The sequence below is a fragment of the Scardinius erythrophthalmus genome, assembly GCF_964197995.2.
Source record: "Scardinius erythrophthalmus genome assembly, chromosome: 1".
In the NCBI taxonomy this organism is placed as follows: Eukaryota; Metazoa; Chordata; class Actinopteri; order Cypriniformes; family Leuciscidae; genus Scardinius; species Scardinius erythrophthalmus.
This window is the reverse complement of record NC_138221.1, coordinates 65227843-65250335: the sequence shown is the minus strand read 5'-3', so window position 1 is coordinate 65250335 and position 22493 is coordinate 65227843. Positions and strand designations below refer to the sequence as shown.

General features: G+C 39.4%; 2 protein-coding genes across 2 annotated transcripts; one reads left to right on the top strand and one right to left on the bottom strand.

The window, feature by feature from the left end:
- Window positions 1-2408: 2408 nt before the first annotated feature.
- snu13a (SNU13 homolog, small nuclear ribonucleoprotein a (U4/U6.U5)) lies at window positions 2409-7531 on the bottom strand. The gene is made up of 3 exons (XM_081388336.1): window positions 7393-7531; window positions 6276-6396; window positions 2409-4499 (listed from the first exon to the last, which is right to left on the bottom strand). The coding sequence occupies exons 1-3, from the start codon at window positions 7393-7395 to the stop codon at window positions 4237-4239; spliced, it is 387 nt and encodes a 128-aa protein (XP_081244462.1). The 5' UTR covers window positions 7396-7531; the 3' UTR covers window positions 2409-4236.
- Window positions 7532-8018: 487 nt separating this feature from the next.
- Window positions 8019-22200, top strand: uqcrc2a (ubiquinol-cytochrome c reductase core protein 2a). The gene is made up of 14 exons (XM_081388323.1): window positions 8019-8159; window positions 10238-10339; window positions 10416-10565; window positions 12014-12078; window positions 12168-12224; window positions 13247-13371; window positions 13451-13548; window positions 13633-13690; window positions 16496-16588; window positions 16677-16876; window positions 17835-17915; window positions 20401-20477; window positions 20653-20806; window positions 21900-22200. The coding sequence occupies exons 1-14, from the start codon at window positions 8127-8129 to the stop codon at window positions 21981-21983; spliced, it is 1377 nt and encodes a 458-aa protein (XP_081244449.1). The 5' UTR covers window positions 8019-8126; the 3' UTR covers window positions 21984-22200.
- The last annotated feature ends 293 nt before the right edge of the window (window positions 22201-22493 follow it).

Below are 22493 nucleotides of genomic sequence, written 5' to 3'. Positions count from 1 at the left end.
GACCATAATATATGTTATAGCATGTTAGTAGCCTATTTGGCTAAATATGTGTACTATATTACATATTTAGTATATTTTTTACTTATATTATTAAAGTTGTTATTATAATAAAAACGCATTGTTTAATTTGAGTTATTTTTATTTTTAACCTTAAATAATACTAGCTGATAGGGCTGTTTGTATACAGCATTATGTGAGGGTTTTTTTTTTTCTTGAGAAAAATTAATGCCTATCTTGTGTACCTAATATGTATCCAAATGAGTCAATATTGAATCAAATCACAAGAATTGAATTGAAATTGTGAAATTTGTGTCAAGCAATAATAAAAAAACATAGCTTGCCAGAAATTGTACCATGTAAACATTGTAACATGTTTCTGTTTAGTTACTAAAATGTTTTTACATTATAAAAATGTACATTTTACATTATTGTGATGCTAGATTTTTCAGGTGTTATCTGAAACCTTATTCTCTGTTGGGTTCCATCGTGACTATTAGTTTGTGTAGTGCTACACTTTGTGTGTTCTCTGCTTTCCATCTTCATTTTGGAGTAAAGAAATGTATGCAGGGTTTAAAGGGGAAGGTTTTTTTTCTGCTCTCCAACCTTTACTTCCCTGTAGATTAGCTTTACCTGCCTATCCACCATTCAGTCGGTAATTTTTTTTTCCGTTATCTTTTAAAGGGGGGGGGGGGGGTGAAATGCTATTTCATGCATACTGAGTTTTTTACACTGTTAAAGAGTTGGATTCCCATGCTAAACATGGACAAAGATTCAAAAATTAAATTGTACGTTTGAAGGAGCATTTCTGTGCCAAAAATGGTCCTTCCGGTTTGTCACAAGTTTCGTAAAAGTTTTTTTCGAGTATGGGTCTGTGTCACGTAAGATGGGGCGGAATTTCCTTATATGGGTCCTAAGGGCACTTCTCCGCGGGCGCGCGCGCACTCGTAGACCAGACAGAGAGAGAAGAGAGCGAAAGCAGTGCGTTACCTCATCAAAGCGCTCTGCTTAGCTTTTGGGAGATCAATGTCACCAAAGAAGTGGGTTTTTGTTTGCCAGGGCAAGACAACCCTGCACAGATTCCTAAAGAACCCAGCGTTAAGGGACCAGTGGATGGAGTCTGTTTTTTCAGAGACTGTTTGTTTTTTGTGCAAGACTGTTTGTTCCCTGCATTTCGACGATGATTGTTTTATAAACAAAGCCCAGATCGACGGATTTGCAGATCGTCTAATGCTTAAGGATCGAGCAGTCACAATGATAAAGGTTCGCGGTCGCAGGCGGTGAGTAAAACTGCTTCAAATGTCTCTGCGTGTTGTTAGCTCGGGGCGTTAGCACACAGCTTTAGCACACCACCCACACGGCCCGCCTCCAGACGCTCGGTTTTTTCCGGAAAAACTCGGTACAGCCTATCTTTCTTTTATAAATATAATAAACCTAAAGACTTTTTGGAGATATGAAGGATGCAATACTACTCTATAGGTACTCAAGATTAACAGGAGATTGAGTGAAAATGAGCATTTCACCCCCCCTTTAAAGATCGAATGGGGGGGCCCCCATACATACTTTCGCCTTGGGCCCCCAATTTGCTAAATCCGCCACTGCTCGTCTCGACGTGCAGACTCAAAATATTTTAAATTATTGAATGATTTTACTTGTGTTATAATGTTCTATGAAATGTTACCATTAGTTATTTTCTCATTTTATGTCATTATCATGAAAAAAAAATAAGAATAAGAAAATTAAAGATTACAATTCAGGCTATTTATAGAACGTGCTCGGCGGGCGACTCAGAGACTCCATGTTGGAGACCACTGGTGTACAGTATGAATTTCTTGGATAAAAATAAATAAATAAATAAATAAATAAAATAAAAATTGGTGAGGGTAGATGGGTACACCCACCCAGATCAGCCCGAGTTATCAAAGCGATCAACGAGAGAAGTGTCGCAGTCTGATCTCACTCACCCCCAAACTACCACAAACGCGCGTGGGATTTATATATGGCAGACACGACCTATGTTTCTCTTCGACGGTAACTGAAAATTTTTCTCGTTGGATATACTCGCGCGATCAAATATAGATGTGTTAAACACGATAAGAACACAAATTCTACGTTTATTCGTTAAAACAGTCGGTATTTCCCACAATGCTTCGCTGCTTTGCAGCTGTTGGCGTACGTCACGATTACTAAGCGCTGCTATTGGCGTACTTAATGTTTACGTCACGATTATTAAGTATGTAAGGCGAACGGAACAGTTAAATTAACAATAAATTAACATTGTGAGTTACATTTTATAAACAATATTGTCAATATTGTTTGTTTTCCCTCTATTTCGCTGACGAGAATTTCAAAATAAACCCATAGCAGAGTCTCAATGCAACAGACAAAGATGATGTTTTTAAATAGAATCCGCGTTTTGAACAAATCAATTTAATGATTCAATGAACAACCACTTGCTTCTTTCCCGAATGAATCAGCCGTTTGAACAAATCGGTGAATGAATGACTCCCTCAACTCACTTATTAAGACCAAATGAAAATCCATCTTTGCAGTGCAGAGGTGACACAGAAGTGGCATCAGATCTGGCATTAATATATTTTCACTGCATTTACAGTTGCATAAATAAAGCTATGAGATCGTTAAAATTAGAAATCAGTTCATATTTAACATTCTAATTAAAGGGTACTTTAAATGTGATGTGAAACATAAAACTACCAGTAGGTGGCAACATTTTTACGCTGTTCAGGAGGCATGTGCCACTGTTGACAGGCAAGCCAATGTTTGCGTGTACATGACCGACCGACCAATGAATAGCGACTGTAGAAAGCACAAATTTCAAATAAATTCAGTTCTTTTGAACTCTATTCATCAAACATATTAAGCGGCACAACTGTTTTCAACATTGTTAATAACAAATGTTTTTTGAGCCTCAAATCATCATAATATAATGATTTCTGAAGTATCATGTGACACTGAAGACCGGCGTAATGATGCTGAACATTCAGATTGTTACTGTTTTTACTGTAATCCTGATCATAATAAATGCAGCCATGTTGAGCACAAGGGACTTCTTACAAAAACATTAATAAATCTTACTGATCTCAAACTTTTAAACCACAGAGTACAACATAATCCAGCATGTTTTCCATCCTGTATTCACACACACTTCAGTCTATCAGTGAACAAGTCTGTATTTATTACAAGTCTGTAAAATTATTGACATATATAGCTTTACCTCATAACTGTTACTTTAAAAGTTCCATAATGTCAAACAATCTGTTCTCAGAAGTGGTTAAAAAAATAGTTATTTCAGTAATTAAATATGCAATGGCAAAAGGAGCAGAATTAAAGGTGCACTGTGTAATATTTAGGGGGATCTGTTGACAGAAATGCAATATTATACACATAACTATGTTTTCAGTGTAAAGACCTTTCTTAATGAAACATTATGTTTTTATTACTTTAGAATGAGCCATTTTTATCTACACACACCATGGGTTCCCTTACATCGACACGTTTCTACAGGAGCTCTAAACGGACAGACGCGTTTCGTCTCAATATGTTGTTCTTCGTGCAAAGAAGCTAGCTAAAGTCAGCGAATAAAACACTGACACAATGATGAACGAGTCACAATAATATTCGCATTAATATATTGTTTTACTGAATAATTAAGTAATCATTACTTCTTAATTTATCTTTATAAAGAAACCTCACTGCTGAACTGGCTACTCTCTGCTTTCTCAGACGATGATGACTTCTGTCGGCCACCGTAACTTCTGTTGGGTGCAATTCACAATCTCACCACTAGATGCCACTCAAAATTACACACTGCACCTTTAAAGGTGGGGTATCTAACTTTTTCACTCATAAAAATACCATATGTTTGCATATATTGAGGAAACATGCCGAGTTCACATACTTGTTTCTCTGAAAAACACTTCTACATCCAGTTATTTTACTTTGAAATGTGCGTTTCCAGGCTGGAATGTTTGTTATTGTTTTGGTCTGTGATACACGTAGCCAATTTTCATTGTCTATTGTGCTCGTTCCTGTTGCGTATCTCAAAGTGGCGACCCGTGTGAGCGCCGTCGAGTCTGAGGAGCAGGAGGCGGGAGATATTTTGAATTGGACTGCAGTACCACATTCGACCACTAGTTGTCAATCTTACAGACTGCACCTTTAAGTGTACAATGGCAGAATGAAAAGCGCACACTAAAGCGGCTGAGATGAGCTCGCGTCTCAGACGAGGAGCCTCTCGATGGCCGTCTGCAGGGACTGGATCTGAGGCCGGAGCTGAGAGCCCTCTTTAACGGTGACGGAGGAGGCGATGACGGGCCGGGACACGCCACACGCGCGACCCAGGGCCTGCTTGGAGCGCACGAACACGTACGGGACGTTCTTGTCCTCGCACAGCAGAGGCAGGTGCAGGATGATCTCCAGCGGCTCCGCGTCCGCCGCCATCACGATGAACTCCGCGATCCCACGGTTCAGGGTTTTGGTGGCTGGAAACAGTCGAGGAAAAGAGGAAGTTAGGGGCGTGCCGTGCAGAATCATAGTTATAGCATCAGGGCGAATCCAGGGTTTAACTAGAGGAATTTAAAGACCTTTTTAAGACCAATTAAAGAAAATTCATGGAATTAATTGAAGGGAAAATATGATCTCTAAATGTAAATGTCAAAGGAGAAACATTTGTATTAGCCAATACAGTGTTTATAAGCTGTTTTTCAGTGCAAATGTCTAAAGAAAGACTCTTAAATCAAGAAGCATTTACTGAGGATACAAAATGACAAAATATGAAGTTTTGTTTTCTGTGAAGTTGATCAAAATTAATTGAGTTTATGCCAATAGCCAATGAAAGGGACGTTTTCATAACTCATCGACAGATATTTGCTCTTGTTTTAAGCATAAACTCACTTAAATGTTAAGATTTTTAAAAACTTCCAATTTGCATTTGTATCTCAAGTAAATATCTTGATTTAAAAAAAAAATATACATTGGAAACAAGAAAAATTATTATTATTTTTGCCATGCATCCAACATTTAATGCCATGACTTTTAAAACTTAAAGTAGTCAATAACTGTATCCCTTTAAACTCATCTCTGATCACCAAAATGACACATTTAGGCATTTTTCCCTTGTAAAAAAATGTGTTCGTGTCTAAAAATAGCTTGAATGTAACTCGACACCCTTGCCTCATTTAGTATGCGCGGTTCTATGAATATGCAAATGAGCCCCGCCTCCACTCACTCACTCAGCTCAGAGATCCACTCGTTAAATGGGATAAAATTACTGATTACAGTGGGACTTTAATAAAACGATATGTTGCAGGGAGGTTTTGTGTGTGACTGACTAACACTCATTTATCAGTCTCTTTATTGAATAGTAGCTTATAATTAACACAGATATGAGAATAAATAGTGATTTCAGAGCGATTTGGCACGTCTAACCGAAGGGAACATGATGTGACCCGAGATGTTTTCATTTACTGACCAAAATAGAGAAGCACGTCACGCTAAACGTCACTGCGGTGAGACACAATGTAATGTGTGTGTCCTAAAGTCAAATAGCTGTTTATTCATCTTTTTATGTCTGTGAATAAAATTAGTATTTTAAAAAACCCTGACGTCAATGTTATTTGCTGCTGAATGATTTCATATCTGGGTAATTGTGGTACACGACATCTTCCATATTTCTGGACAAACTCAATCTCATTTAAACCTCCATGTGACAGTAGATGTGCTCAGAATATGTGTATTAATTAAACAAAGGATCAAAACGTGACAAGAACTGATTATTGACATCCATCCACTTATACAAACGCCGCATCCGAAATCGCATTCTCTCTTACAAACTTATTTTTAATAAGCACTTACTTTGCAAGCTCTTAAAAGTATGTTGTATATAGTATGAAAGTCGAGCGTCAGTGTGTGTGTGTTAGCTTTATGTAGCGCGCTAAATCCACTGTAGATACACACAGCTTTACAGAAAGACACAGTTATTGTATAGTAACTGAATTGTTTATTCTATATAGCTAATATTTCATGTGACACGTCAAGTTTTTATTTATTTAATTTATGTCTGTAATTAAATTATAATATAATAGGGAAGAGAAATGTTTAATTTCATAATCTATAGCTTTGGTTATATACTAGTATATGGAAAACCTTCCTGACTAACCAAAAGCAAACCTTAAAACCTAAAAAAGAAGCTAATTTTGGGAAGGTTCTGTCCGAGAGTGTGTTGAGAAAGGGAAGAGCTCTCCGGGTGACTCCTGTACCTTCATTGGCCCCCTTCCTCAGCTGTTTGTAGTTGGCGGCCTGCTGCACCAGGTCCAGGATGGTCTTGGAGAGAGTGGCGTCGGCCAGGGGATAGGCTTTGGGATTGACCTCTGACTCGGCCTGGAGGAGGACAGCAGCGACAGCTGTGCGTGAGTTACACATGTGCAGGGCAGATCTCTAACTGACCCAGAGAAGCTCCTGCATCAACATCTGATGCTGTTGTTGTTACACGTGTGTGTGTGTGTGTGTGTGTGTGTGTGTGTGTGTGTGTGTGTGTGTGTGTCATGGACAAGCGTGCCGCACAAGCCCTGAAAAGTGAAGCCAAAACGTCTCGATCGCCCCCCGGTGACTGGTCCTAGTATAGGTCATAAGCCCCGCCTCCCCATGTTATTCAACGGGACGCGAGACCAACTAAACAATTAAATTACACTTGAAATATCTTTTTTCCAAAGGTGGTTTCTTTCATTTGCTGTCGTTTTTATCACGCTGATGTAAGTTCTAGTATCTGTTTCAAAAATAAGTTGGTTTTTAGTTAGTTACGTGATGCGGTGGTGTAACGTCATGATTGACAGCTGTGATTGACAGGTTCTCTGAGCGAAGTAGTCACTGAAGCACCAACGGACATTTTTTTCGGGATCTTCGGAGGACTGAGGATATTGTATTTACTTTATTTTAACAAGCCTCTTGTCGTACTGCAATCATTTTTTTAAAAAGTGTGCAGAATGCACTTTCCCTGCGAGAGTGAGGGCGGAGCGTTGATCTCGCGGCTTTACTTCCTGCTCACTACTGCGCAGGTCTGGTCCCGAGATCGCTACTGCGCAGACTCAAGTTCCAATATGTCAGCGCCATATCGGGACTCTGGCGGCTTCAGTTCTCATCAATGGAAGAGAGCGAAGGGGCGTCGTCCATCTTTTTTTACAGTCTATGGTCATGGATATCAAGATGTGTGCCGGTAAATAGCCATTAAAACACCACGAATTTTCATTAGAAACAAACCAATAGCGTAACATTGATGATACAGAGGCTAAGAGCAGCAGGTGTCTACACACACATTATAATGGAGATGATCCAAACCACAAGTTAAAGCCTATGACTACAAGAACAGCACATATTTACCATGTCTCAGGTGTGTGTGTAAACTCGGTCAGTCCTCTCGGCGTGCGATGCTTCACGGAGGACCGACAGACAGATTCAACGCGCGATTCGCACGGCGAGCGTTCAGTGTGTGTCGCTCCGTGTTGCGTCATCAAAACGAGACGAAGAAGAGGGAAACCAACTACATAATAAAGGTGCAAGTTTTTTTTTAAAGACCAACCTAAATCAGGGTACAATATTTATACTATATAACAAATGTGTTATACCGCTTGACTAATGAAACGAACTGAAACTTACACAAAAAAGAACATTGTAAAAAATAAACAGTCATTAAAGAGTCATTAATTGTGATGTCTTCATAAACATAAAATATTTTCTACTGTGTATATATATATGGCTATATATTGGATATAAATATGTATATATTTACACAGTAGAAAATATTATATATATATATATATATATATATATATATATATATATATATATATAATTATTTTATATAAAAATAAATAATAATAAAAAAACGTTTAATGACTAAAAGTGCATAAAAAAATGCTGATGAACTCAGTTTCAGAAACTCGTTTTATTCAGATTTTATAAATGTCAGACCGTCCCGTTAGTATGAAACAGCTCTTGGTTCCGGTGTGTCCATATATGGCGTGTGGCTGCGGCGCAGTGTATTGTGGGTAGGTCTCCGGGGTCGGCCATAGCATTAGCAGTGTTTCCCCGCGGCTGAAGGAGAGGACAGAGTCATGACGGGATCCAGAGGCTTCGCTCATCTCTCCGTGAGTCCTCCTTCTCTCACACTGCAAGGCTTTCTCCCCGCCGGTTACAGGTCCTGTTTTAAACACACACGCGCTCTTTAGGGTCCCGCGGCGGTCTAACGCTGCGAGTGTCATTGAGCCGGTGTCCGCAGCCGTTAGAAACCGTCCTCTCTTTATTAAACACCCGAATCACTGATCCTGGACCCGCAGGTCCTGCTGTCCTCATAGTGCTGGTCTATGGTGAATCTGCTGCTGTTTCTGTGATGAAGGTCACCGTGAGACACTCACACACATACTCTACTTTCAGTCACATGTGACCTTTGACCCGGTCTGATCTGTCATCATCATCATCACAGAGAATGTCTATCATCATCCAGGATCATGATGAGACCTTTAGATCAAAAACACTATGATGATGGACTCTGATATCAGGGATGAAATCTGAAAATGATTGAAAAATATTGAAAATTGACAGATAAAACTAAGCGTTTGGTTAAATGTTCCACACTGATAAAAGGCCTTTGATTTTACTCGTTTTTATTAAGGCAAGTGGTTTGCGCAACATTTCTTAAAGGGCCAGTTCACCTATAAATGTAGACGTTGTCGTCGTTTACTCTCCCTCAAGTTGTCTCAAACCTGTTTCTTCTGCCAAACACAAACTTTTATACTTTTATGACTTTTTATATGCTATTTAATCATCAAATGTTTGGTTTTCTTCAAAATATCTTCTTTTGTGTTGGACAGCAGAAACTCATACAGGCTTGAAACAACATGATGACATTTAATTATTATTTTTGGGTGAACTATCCCTTTGAGTTTAAATATGCGTTTTAGTTGAAGTCAGTCAGTGTTTGTAAGTTATGTCGACTCACATTGATCAGATTCCAGTGTGTTATTGAGTGAATGGAAACGAGCTTTTTGCGTTTGACGCTCATTTATCTTAAAATCACCATGAAATCAATATGGACTATTTTTATTTTGTATGGAATATTGCAGTATTTATTATAAATGATCTGTCCTAATCACTCCCTCTTGCAGCGACATCTCTGCGCTGAATGATATAATGTATATTACAATAGATTTTTTTTAAAGTCTACTGTTGTACAGTAGAGTTAAGATGCCTCTCAGTGTTATAACACTAATAATAATACATTATCAAAACTTTACTTTTTAAGGAAAAATCAAATTTTTCATCCATGTTTTAATTTTAACAGTATAAAGCTCAGTTGTTTGACAAAGTTTGTTTCATTTCATATGATTAAAAGATCAATTAAATTAATGAGAGAATACAGAACAGATTTTGTGGGTGGAAAAAATATTAATATATTAATATTAATTAGACATTCTTTTTGATTTATTAATTATTTTTAATTTAATTAAAACATTAAAATGAAATCCAGGAAACAGAATTTTTTGTAAAAAAAAATTAAGCGGAATTTGAGGAAGAAAATGTTAATATTTAATAGGGCCCTAAACATGTAATATTTGTCAGACTTTTAACACATTTTAAAGTTTCATGATTTAAGTTAATTAGACATGCTTTTTGATTACTAAAATTTTAATTTAACCATTAAAATGGAGTCCCAAAAATTCAAAAAAAAAAAAAAAAAAGAATCCTGAAAAATCAAATGTGGAAAAATATAAAATGGAATTTGGAGGGGGAAAAAATACGCAATTTGGAAAAAAATAAAACGGAATTTGGGAGATTTTTATTTATTCATGAAATAATATTTTTTCTTCTTCCTCAAATTCAGTTTTATTTTTTACGAAATTATCTGTGTCCTGGATTCCATTTGAATTGTTTAATAAAATTGTAATCAAAATAATGTCTAATTAATTGAATTCATAAAAACAACCAATTATAATATTAAAATTAATAATAATAAAAAAATCTATGAAATGTTTTTTTTCTTCAAAAATAAAAATAATACAATTTAAATATATATTTTTTTATTTTCATTTTACATTAAAATAAATAAATTAAAATAGAAAAAGAATTCTATGAAATGTCCCCCCACACACACATGTTGTTGTGATCTTCCTGAAGGGTGTTTCGCCCGCCTCTACTAGTGTTCTCCTCACAGTGAGTGTTTCCCCAGAGACGCTGTTATGCCGCCGCCAGGAGGAGCGAGGCGCTGACCGAACCTCTGCTGACCCGAAAGTCTGCCGCTCCACCAGCCCTCACGCCACAGGACGTCCAGGTGTGTGTGTGTGTGTGTGTGATGCTCTCAGATCACATGACCCACTGCTCAACCTCTGGTACTGTGTGTGGTGTAGGTGTCCAAGCTTCCCAGCGGCCTCCTCGTGGCCTCTCTGGAGAACTACTCCCCCGTCTCTAAAGTCGGCGTGTTCGTGAGAGCCGGGAGTCGATATGAGACCGCCGAGAACCTGGGAGCCACTCACATGCTGCGGTTAGCTGCCAATCTGGTGCGTTCTCACACACACCAGCAATGAATATATATAGCAGTCTGTGTGACCCTGGACCACAAAACCAGTCTCGAGTCGCACGGGTTTATTCGTGCCAATAGCCAACAATACATTGTATGGGTCAAAATTATCGATTTTTCTTTTATGACAAAAATCATGAGGATATTCAGTAAAGATCATGTTCCATGAAGATATTTAGTAAATTTCCTACCATAAATATATAAAACATTTATTTTTGTGAGTGAATGCAGCATAATCGCCAACATAAATGAACAACTTTAAAGGAGATTTTCTCAATGTTTCGATTTTTTTACACCCTCAGATTCCAGATCTTCTAATAGTTGTAACCTAATATTGTCCTATCCTAACAATCCGTACATCAATGTGTCATTCAGCTTTCAGATGATGTATAAATCTCAATTTAGAAATAAATGTACCCACGTGACCTGGTCCAGGGTCACATATAGCAATTATATAGCAGTGAGGTTTATTGTATGTGTTCGGTCTCTAGTCTGTGGAGACTCATTCAATCAAGTTTTTCACTGTTCTTGGTAACTTGTACACATGACAATAATAAATGACTTGATGACAATGAACACGTAATGATTGAAGCGACAATGACCTTCTTGTCACTAAGTGGTGTTGTAGGATTATTTCTGACACTTCCAGTCCAGTCCTGCGTTTATCGGCTTTAATCGAGACAGTTCCGATGCCGAAACACATTATAATCCACAAGTTTGCATGTCCACATACGACCCTGACACGGTCAAACAGTGTTTGCTTCCCTCATTAGTGACACCTGACGTCCCATATACGTATTAAACACACACTCCACCCAGTGTCCAGCAGTGGAACTACAGCACATGTGACCCTGGACCACAAAACCAGTCACATGGGTCTATTTTCTGAGATTGAGATTTATACACAGTCTGAAAGCTGAATGACACACAGATGTACGGATTGTTAGGATAGGACAATATATTTGACCAACCATTAGAAAATCTGTAATCTGAGGGTGCAAAAAAATCGAAACATTGAGAAAATCTCCTTTAAAGTTGTCCATTTATGTTGGCGATTATGCTGCATTCACTCACAAAAATACATGTTTTATATATTTACAGTTGGAAATTTACAAAATATCTTCATGGAACATGATCTTTACTTAATATCCTCATGATTTTTGCCATAAAAGAAAAATGTATAATTTTGACCCATACAATGTATTGTTGGCTATTGCCACAGATATACCCGTGCGACTCGAGACTGGTTTTGGGTCACATATGAGCTGTACAAGTAAGGGGTTTGGGACTGATCCAGGGTCACACATTATAAATCGAGCATAATGGCTCTGACACTCGTACTGAATCTGCTCTGTTAAACGTCTGTGAGCTGATCAGACATGCAGAGGATGTTGTGTAAGTGTGTGTTAAGTGTGTTGTGTGTCTCAGACCACTAAAGGTGCGTCGGCCTTCAGGATCTGTCGGGGTCTGGAGGCGGCGGGAGCCAGTCTGAGGTCAGCTTGTCTTATATTTACCCATCAATACTCTCTGTATCGCACGCTGTCATCTCTCTCACTGTCCGCTGTCACTTGCTGGTGTTTAGCGTGACGTCTTCGAGGGAACACATGGTGTATTCTCTGGACTGTCTGCGGGATGATTTGTGAGTATCTCGCAGGAAATGAGCGGTAGATGTAGGTCTAAAAATCACAATAAATATTACGATAACGGCACAGAGAAACAATATCGCTGGAATCACTTTCGGCTGATAAACACTCTCAGCCAATCAGAATCAGCTCGAGCATTTAAAGTGGCAGACGAGCACGAGCTTATAGTAAACTGAACAACATCATCCGCTGGTGTGGATGCTAATATAGTTATCCTAGTATGTACCTGGGGAACAGGACTGTACAATTAAGGGTAACACTTTATTTTACAGTGTCCTTGTTACATGTGTTACATGTACTTACCATAGTAATAACAGTAAATTATGCATAATTACATGCAACTAACCCTCAACCAAACCCTAATCCTACCCTAACCCTATAGTAAGTACATGTAGTTGCTTAATATTACTCAGTACTTGACGTGTAACCAAATTAGGTGCTACTATGTCCTTTTACTATGTCCCTTTAATAAGGGGAATTTAAGGCGTTGTGTCAGTAAAGAGAAAAAAATGAGTGTGTAATAAGACTGAAATCTTTTATTATCCCTGACCCTGTTTTGATGTAAAGTAAATGGAGTCGAGGAGTCTCTGGAAACCCTTGAGTCAAACACTCCTATTGTACATGAGTCTTCTGAAGCCATACAGACTCAAATTATAAAGTTATTTATTTATTAATATGGGTTAACTATCCTTTTAAATGTCTGTTTGTTTTAAGTCTAATTCAGCTGCGAAACTTTAATCCCTAACTAAGTAAATCAGTATTTTTATCATTATTATTTTGTGTATTTTACTCAAATCCACAGTGTGAGATTCGCTATATCAGAAGTCAACGACCTTAGGCTCAGTTTGTGCTGTTTTATATACCAGTATTCAGTTGAATTATCACTTCATGTCTCCTTGTCATCAAGAATTGCTGATGTTTTATTTGTTACTGTGGGAAACAATGTGGCTATAGCAGATATTACGGTCTAAAAGATTGGATTTGAAATCATGTGTGTGTGTGTGTGTTTGTTGTGCAGTGAGGGCGTGATCGAGTACCTGATCAATGTGACCACAGCTCCTGACTTCAGACCCTGGGAGTTGTCCGACCTCTCGCCGAGGATCAGGATCGACAAGGCCGTTGCAGACCAGAGCCCACAGATCGGTACAGCTCAACAGAAATGAGTGTGTGAAGCCACCTGATGACACGCAGAGTCTGATGCGGATGTGTTTTCCCTGCGCAGGTGTTATTGAGAAGCTGCACGAGGCTGCGTATAAGAACGCTTTATCCAACTCGCTGTACTGTCCAGAGCACATGGTGGGGAAGATCAGTGTTGATCTGGTACGTGACTGACCGCAGCTCTTCATCTGTTGTTTCCCCTGAGCCGTTTACAAACTCTCTTCTGTTTCTGCTCTTCAATTCCAGCTGCAACAGTTCGTGGCGAATAATTACGCCAGTGCCAGAATGGCTCTCGTTGGATTAGGTAAGACTTTCTCATCGATGCAAGTCTAGTTGTTTGGTCAAAATTGTGGTTTTTGGTTGCTCTTATACATAAAGCACATTTTTATTTCAATAAATTCAGTTTTTGTTTCCTAAAAGAAAGAACCGATTCTGAACTGTCTTAAATGAGTCATCAGTAATTCCAGTCACTTCCTGTGTAGGTTCACTTCACTTCCCTATGTAGGTTTGTTAAACATTTGCATAATGCCAGCTAGGGGTGTGCGATATGACGATTTTTGATCGTGGGCGATTAAAATGTCTCCACGATCTGCTTTTGAAGAAATATCGTAGAATCGTGCATTAGCCTATATCTGTTCTGGCGCCTCTGTCCCAACATACTGAACAACGCGACTGTCTAAAAGCCTGTCTACCAGCGCCTGGATACTGGACTAAGTTATCTTTCGAGTCTTATTGTGCTTATACTGTCAAATACACACAAGGTTTACATAAAGTCGTTTATGTCTAAAGTGAAAGCAAACTTGAGAAAATTGAGAGAAAATCTGCTATATTAGACGCGTCGCGCGCAACTCTTAAAGAGACAGTAGCAATAGTAAACACGCTGCCGCTTGTCCTTAAAGGGATAGTAATAAAAAAAAATAAAAAAAAATTATCTCATCATTTACGCACTAATGTTGTTCCAGACCTGTATTCATTTCCTTCTAATATTTTCTAATGTTTTTCTAATATTAATATTTTGAAGAATGTGGCTATCCAAACAGTAGCTGGTCCCCATTGACTTCCAAAGGAGAAACATAGGCTATACTATGGTAATCACACTGGGGTACATCAACTGTTTGGTTACCCACATTCTTCCAAATAACTTTTATTTTCAACAGAAGAAAGAAACTTATTCGAGTTTAAATCAACTTGAGAGAGTAAATTATGATAATTTGCTTTAATAGTAGCTTTAATAAGTATCAATGTTTAATTTATACAGTGAAGTCTGTTTTGTTTTATTTTCATATTTGTTCATTTAATTACTTTCTTCAATGCTACTGTTAAATACACCTACTGTAGCTGAAAATATAAAGCACTGTTTAGCCTATTTAATTTGTATATTAAGTTGTGTATGTGTAATGTGTATCTGTGATCTTAATATTTAATAACAAAGAAAATAATGACAAATATTTTTATCTTTGCCCCTGTCTGCCATTTTTTTTATTTATTTTTTATTTTGTTACCTAAGGTTTTGTTTTTAGAATATGGACATTAGATTGCCTGTAATGCTAAGTCACAAAATAGTAAAACCAACATAAAAAGAATCGTGATAAAATCGTTAATCGTGATTTTCCTGAAAGAAATCGTGATATGATATTTTTGCCATATCGCCCACCCCTAATGCCAGCCAATGGTCAGAGCAGAGTAGACCAATCACGACAGACTGGGTCATCTGACCAATCAGAGCTGAGTAGACCAATCACAACAGACTGGACCATCTGACCAATCAGAGCAGAGTAGACCAATCACGACAGACTGGGTCATCTGACCAATCAGAGCAGAGTAGACCAATCACAACAGACTGGACCATCTGACCAATCAGAGCAGAGTAGACCAATCACAACAGACTGGACCATCTGACCAATCAGAGCAGAGTAGACCAATCACAACAGACTGGGTCATCTGACCAATCAGAGCAGAGTAGACCAATCACAGCAGACTGAGCCTTCTGACCAATCAGAGCAGAGTAGACCAATCACAGCAGACTGAGCCTTCTGACCAATCAGAGCAGAGTAGATGAAAGATCGAATCTTTTATCGAACCAGTTCAGACACTGAGAAAAGAGCTGATGCTGCGATTCTGAGATAAAGTTCTTTTCGATCTTTGATGGATGTAAACATATTGTAGGAGACCTCAAAACCACTAGCCTGGGTGCCAGCCCGAACCCCGCCCACAATATTTTTTGGTCGGGAAGTTCGGTCTGGACTCGCTCCGTTGAGGAGCTATTATGCCCGAACAAAAATTGTTCGGACCAATCAAATTGTCAGGGCGGGCTTTATACGATGATGGACAGATAAGCAACGGTAACGTCATCATCCACGTCATCAACGAGCGCTTGGGTTGAATTCAAATGACTGCCGCTGAAGAATTGAGATTTCACGAGTTCACGCTTACAAATAAGTCAGATAGAATAAATGCATATTTGGCGTGCTGTCTGAGGAGAGGCTTCGGGCTCGGTATTCGGCCCGAACCCAAAGTATTCCCCCGTATTCCTGGCTGTGGAAGAACAAGCCAAGAGTGAGTTCAGGGATGCTGAAAACTGTCATGTTAGGTGAGTTGACCGAGTGAATAAATATATGCTTTCCTTTCCTCTCATGCTGATAGACGGTTGATTGGATTGATTATTTGAATGTGCTCCTCCTGAAATTTGTTTATAAAACATCATGTGTAGATTCCGCCATCGCGTCTGTTATAGAAGATATCGACAGCGCATTAATTTTAACATGAACAGCTGTCGGAAACATGAATGAAATACATACGTCACTTACTCCGTTGCTCTGATTGGTTGTAGGTCTATCCAATTGAGTGCAGAGGAATTTTTTTTCCTGGTTCGGTTGAAACACGCCCCATAATCAAAGCTCAATGGAGAAGTATCAGACTCACATTCTGACTAGAATTGAGTATGACGACGTCAGGCTACAAAACCACATTAGTAGCCTTTAAAACGGCAAAATAGGGGCACTTTTAGAGTCGAGAAGACAAAGATACTGCTTTGTAGCTTCTATTAACTAAACCAGACCGTGTGATGAGTGAATGTTGTTGATGATTCTCTGTGTGTGTGTGTGTGTAGGAGTCAGTCACGCTGCTCTGAGGAAGGTGGGAGAGCAGTTAGGCGGACACTCAGGGGCCGGAGCACCAGCAGCCAAAGCCGTTTACCGTGGCGGTGAGTGAGAGCATGCGTTTCACTGCAGTGATGAGTGCGTGAGTGTGTGTGTGTGTGAGCCTGATGAGTGACGGCTGCTGTTCTGCAGGAGAGCTGCGTGTGCAGAGTGGAGGAGGGCTGGTTCACGCGCTGATGGCCTGTGAGGGGGCCGTGACGGGCTCCGCCGAGGCCAACGCCTTCAGTGTCCTGCAGAGGCTTCTGGGAGCCGGGCCGCACGTCAAGAGAGGGTCCAACGTCACCAGCAGACTCAGCCAGGGCATCGCCAAGGCCACCGCTCAGCCCTTCGATGTGAGGAACGCTCATGTGTCTTCACTGCTCTCAAGTACACATGCGTACACAAGCTCTGGCTTAGTGCATGAGCAAAAAAATATATCACGATATATATCATTTTTCAAACAGATACAGTTTTTTCAAGCATCACTGGCTGTTAACCACATTTTCTACTGAGTGAGAGAGGAAGTACTGCAGTAGATTGCCTCAGAATGCCCTATTTTACTCTCATGAGTGAATATTGTAGAAAAATCCACACTAGTATTAATACAGGTTTGCAGTGTTTACAAAGAAGTCCAGCAGGAGGTGCTGTAGGAGCGACAGAAACAGCGGTTTCCCTGGTAACGGCTGTACACAAAGCAGTTTCCCTGGTAACGGCTGTACGCAAAGCAGTTTCCCCGGTAACGGCTGTACGCAAAGCAGTTTCCCCGGTAACGGCTGTACGCAAAGCAGTTTCCCCGGTAACGGCTGTACTCAAAGCAGCGCAGCGCTCATAAACACTTCTTTATCAGGAAAGATTAAATGAAAATAACTTCAAAACTTTTCTAAAGACAGTCAGCGCCCTTCAGATACATTCATATTAAAACACCCTCGCCACGTTTTGACTTTGAAACGTGCAGTGCTCGTGTTTATTCAACGATATCAATGGCTTTTGGTAAATCTATTTGTGGTGGGCAGTGTTGATATTGTGAACCAATGAATGGGAAACACTGTAATATAATTTGACAGCTATCAATTCCATCTTCACCGTTATGTTTAGTAACACACACAGATGTGCACCGCAACAGTGGAAAGACCCTCTCAAACAGTGTCGCGCCTCGTTCCCAACGTTGTTAAAGCGACATACACCGGTATTGCGGTATATAAAAAATTCATATCATAACAAAAACAAACACCAGTATTCAGTATGAACCGGTAAACCGCCCAGCACTACTCTTGCTACAGCTGAGATGCTTCTGGTGTGTTTTCTGCGCAGGCCACGGCTTTCAGCGCCACGTACTCGGACTCTGGGCTCTTCGGGGTGTACGTCATCTCTCAGGCAGACTCGGCCCGCGAGGTGAGTGCGCTTCAACACACCCTTCCTTGCCACACAACACTTCAAAACACTGTTTTCTGCTGAGCTGCTTTATATCTGAATTGACTTTAGTCCATAATTGATGAATTTTGCAACATTGACACAGTTATTGAACTCAATTGAGTCAACACTGAACTGACTCGTAGTGAATAACAACTCTATTGTGTAGGGCTGGTCCGAATACCATTGTTTTGAGCATAAAGTATAATGAGGTTGGGTTCCTTCAACTGTCCATCCTGTTAAAAACAGCTAGGCTGTGTAAGATAATTGTAAAAAGGAGTGTTGTATTGACGTTTCATAACATTGACAGAGTTATTGAACCGAACTGAATCAACATTGAACTAAATTGAGCTGAATAGTTACACTTGTCTTCTGTTGAGCTGCTCGAGTTGAATTTTATAATTGATTCTTCAACTTTTCTCTGTTATTGAACTGAACTGAATCAACACTGAGCTGAATGTTATAATTTGTCTCATATTTGATGACATTTGCATCATTGAATCATCATTTTCCTGTTTGTTACTGTGAAGCTGCTTTGAAACTGAATCTGAATTGTATAAAGCGCTATAGAAATAAAGGTGACTTGACTTGACTTAGCTTGTTTGATTAAGGACAGGTTCATTCATAAATGAAAATCCTGTCATGATTCAATCACTCTAATGTTGTTCCAAACACACATATTGTTATATTTCCAAGCTCTTTTACACTCAATGGGTCTCATTCATGAAACATTTGTAAATATACGAGTAAATGTGAGTGATTTGCGCGTAAAGAGACCTTCCCGAAAACTCTTCTCCTGATTCACAAATACTTCGTACACGTCAGATGTGATAGTGAAATGTGTGTGTGTGTTAATGAATTCCAATCAGTCGTAAATGGGACGCGCGTGCACGCTCATTCTCAATTACCATAAATCCCGCCCATTAAATCCGACGGACAACTATATATGGGCATCATATTATGACACCAAACGAAGGATTTCAACATGTCTTCTCAAAAGCGAATGAAAAAGAGAAATTTCTCAGATGCAGAAATTGAAGTTTTATTATCAGAAGTTCATTCAAAACGCCACATTTTATTTTCGAGCGTACATAGTGGCGTATCAGGTCCTAAAAAAAAGGAGTTTCATCTTTTAATCGAACAGTCCCAGAAGTGAAAAGAAAATGGTTCGACATGAAGCTTGAATTAATTGAAGTGAATTAATTATTTGATTAAAGTGTTCCATTTGCAGATGCTATTACTGGCTCTCATAATAAAAGTAAAAGGAAAAACCGTATGTAATTACTATACATAATATTTTTTCAAAATGCTGTGTAAATATGTACCCGATTAAGGTGAATTAAAAGGCAGCCTTATTAATGAGCAAGACGTTCGGATGTTAAACGCACTATTATGCGTGGCTGGGAGCAGGTGTAGATTTCTTTCGTACCAACTAACATTTGGAAAATACAAACATTTTAATGAATCCGAAAATTTACGCCAGAACCACTTTACACACAATTTACACAATTCATTCTGCTCGTGTTTCATGAATGAGACCCATTGACAGTGTTAGTATTTGTGGGTGAAATGTTCCTCTCAGGGGTGGCTGCAAGATTCTCATTCATGGTTTGCAAAAAACACACACACACACACACACACACAAAACCCAGAAACATGTCTAGGGGAAAATCACCCCCTAAAAAGTTATGGAATTCAAGTCGATTCGTCAAACCGTTCTCCAATAACGTGCAAAAGAGCACGCCAAAATGAACGTGAGGCTGTATCTCCGCCACGCTTTAGCGTATTCTCACCAAACTTGGTGTGTGTTAAGACAACTCTGACCTGAGGCCGCCTGCACACACCTCTGCTGAGGCCGTTTCAGCGCAGCGCCACCTAGTGTTCAGGAGATAGAAAAAATAGCCATTTTTCATTATAACTTCTGAATGGTGCAGCCAAAAATCACAGAACTGGTGTCGTCAGGTTTGGTGTAGCGTGTCGAGTCGAAGGAGACCCGATATTCCCATATCAGCCATTTTGGGCGTCTGCCTTTTTAAAAAAAATAAATAATTTGAATTAAAATTCAAATTATAGGGGGGGTCGGGAAAGGTCCACGAGCCAGGACTCAAACTCGGGGCGCCTGAAGCGCAGCCGCTGACGTGCTATTAACTGTTGATTAAATTAGCCGATTGTAATGAAACTGGTCTACTGAAACTAACTGCTTTTTTTTTTTTTAACTCTTCCTAGAACGTTTTTTTCCGATTTTCACCATATTCGATTCAGATCATCTTCAGACTGTGCTAGCAAAAAGTTACGGATTTCATGTCAATAGACAAACAGTTTTCGTTTACCGCATCAACAAAGTTGATAACATGATACCAAAGCGACTCTGAGGCTGTAACCCCTCACTCTGACCACAACACATCAGTTTGGTAAAGCGTATTAAAAGTAAATGTCCAATGCTTTCTCTCTCTCTCTCTCTCTGCAGGTGATCAATGCGGCCGTGGCACAGGTGACGGCTGTGGCTGAAGGTAAACTCACCGAAGAGGATCTCACCAGAGCAAAGTGAGTCTAACACCGACCAAATCACCAGTCTAAGCTTTTACACCCATAATGCACTGCCAAATGATCAGTGCCTTCTGAACTAATACAAATGAAATGCTTGTAACTACAGGAAATATTTCTGTAAAAATATAGGCTACGACAGGCTTTCATAAATCAGAGCTGTGTGTGTGTGTAGGACCCAGCTGAAGGTGGATTACCTGATGTCTCTGGAGAGTTCGGAGGGTCTTCTGGAGGAGTTGGGTGTTCAGGTGATCAGCAGCGGCTCCTACAGCTCGCCTGAGTCCGTCACGCAGGCTATCGACTCCCTCACCGCCAGCGACGTGTGCAAAGTAAGACTTTTAACCAAGCGTGAATCCAACACGGAAGTGACTTAAACCGCAATTCATCGACTGGCCACTAGAGACAGGCTCCAGAAGAGAGCCAATCCCATAGACCCCCATGATAAAATGCCCAACTTTACAGCTGAGAAATATGCGTTTTCAGCCTGGTACAAAAAGTGGTTTTGGTCTATAAAGCTAATTTTGCCCTTAATGACAACTGTGAGGAGAGTTAATTTTTCTATAACTAATCCGTTTAAATTAAATTGAGCCTTAAAGTTCTGCATAATTAAGGGCGTGGCCACTTGAGTGACAGGTGGATTGCCAAGATGGCGACGGCCGGCTCCGCCCACTTTGGGCTTCAAAAATGCTCTCCAGAAACACTACGGGTGACGTCACGCACACTACTCCATATCTTTTTTACAGTCTATGCTTTTAACTCATAACAAGCCATAATCTCCTTGATCCTTTGAGTTCTTGCACTGAGCGAAGCACCAAGCGTCGCTAGACCATTTATTGAACCGAAGTGACAGAAAGCAGCCTGAGCGAGAATGTCACCACAGCTGTCATGATGTTTTTGCCTTGATGAAATGTCCAAAAAAGCTATTTTTTCAGGAAATATGTAGCAAATATTTAGTCTGTAAGACTTATAATGTAAATCAGAGGATCTCAACTCTGGCCCTCGAGATCCGCGTAAACCCTGATCAAACTCGCGTGCCTCTACCTTTCTAGGCTGCGTTCGAAATCACATACTTCCCTACTATCTAGAAGGCGAAAAACTGTATGTGACAAAGTATATCAGAATTCACAGGACTGTATTATCTGCAATCTTTTTCTTTCAGTTTAATTTCAAATGAAGTCGGATTGATTGAGGCGTTTAGATGAGGCTTTTTCAGTCTGATTGTGCCGTCAATCCCATTATTAACTACACTACTGTTCAAATGTTTCTGTTTAAAAGTGTTACGTTATGGTTTTTATATTAGTGATCTAAATAGACACTTCTTGTGACACATAATATAGACTGATAGCTTACCTGGTGGTTTTGCTAGTGGCTCATGAAATGGTTAAAGCAGTAAAAAACTACTTTTTTGTTTTGTGTCCACAGGCTGCGAAGAAGTTTGTTGAAAGCAAGAAGACCATGTCGAGTTGTGGACATCTGGCCAACACACCATTTGTGGATGAATTGTGAGGGAAAGTCCTAATATAAAGTGCACACATTGTGCAGCTGCTTTATTCAAGTGTAAAAAATAATCCTGATTACTGTTGACAGTTGTATTTTTCTGGTGTGTCCATCATGAAGTCTGGTCTTTAGTAACGGTGTACTGAAAGCACAGCCATCAGTTTCATCCTTTTCACTGTATATGTGCTGTACATTCATTAAAGCAAGTCTATCGGTCATTAATACTGCTGGTCTGCTTCATAATTTGTAAATTATTTCTTTCATAAATGATCATCTGTGTCAGTTCTTCCAGTGAACTGCAGAGGGAGACTATGAGAAGATAAACGAGGGGGAAAATTACATTGTGATTGTGTTTAAGGTATTAAAAAAAGGTATGTGTGAATTATTAAAAGTAAAAGACTAAAACAGAAGACGTTTGGTTTGACTGCATTTAAAAAAATAATTTCATCAAAACTCTTATTTCGCCAGAATCAGGTCATGTGTTTTTGTAATTAAAACATTACAAGGCATGTTCTAATT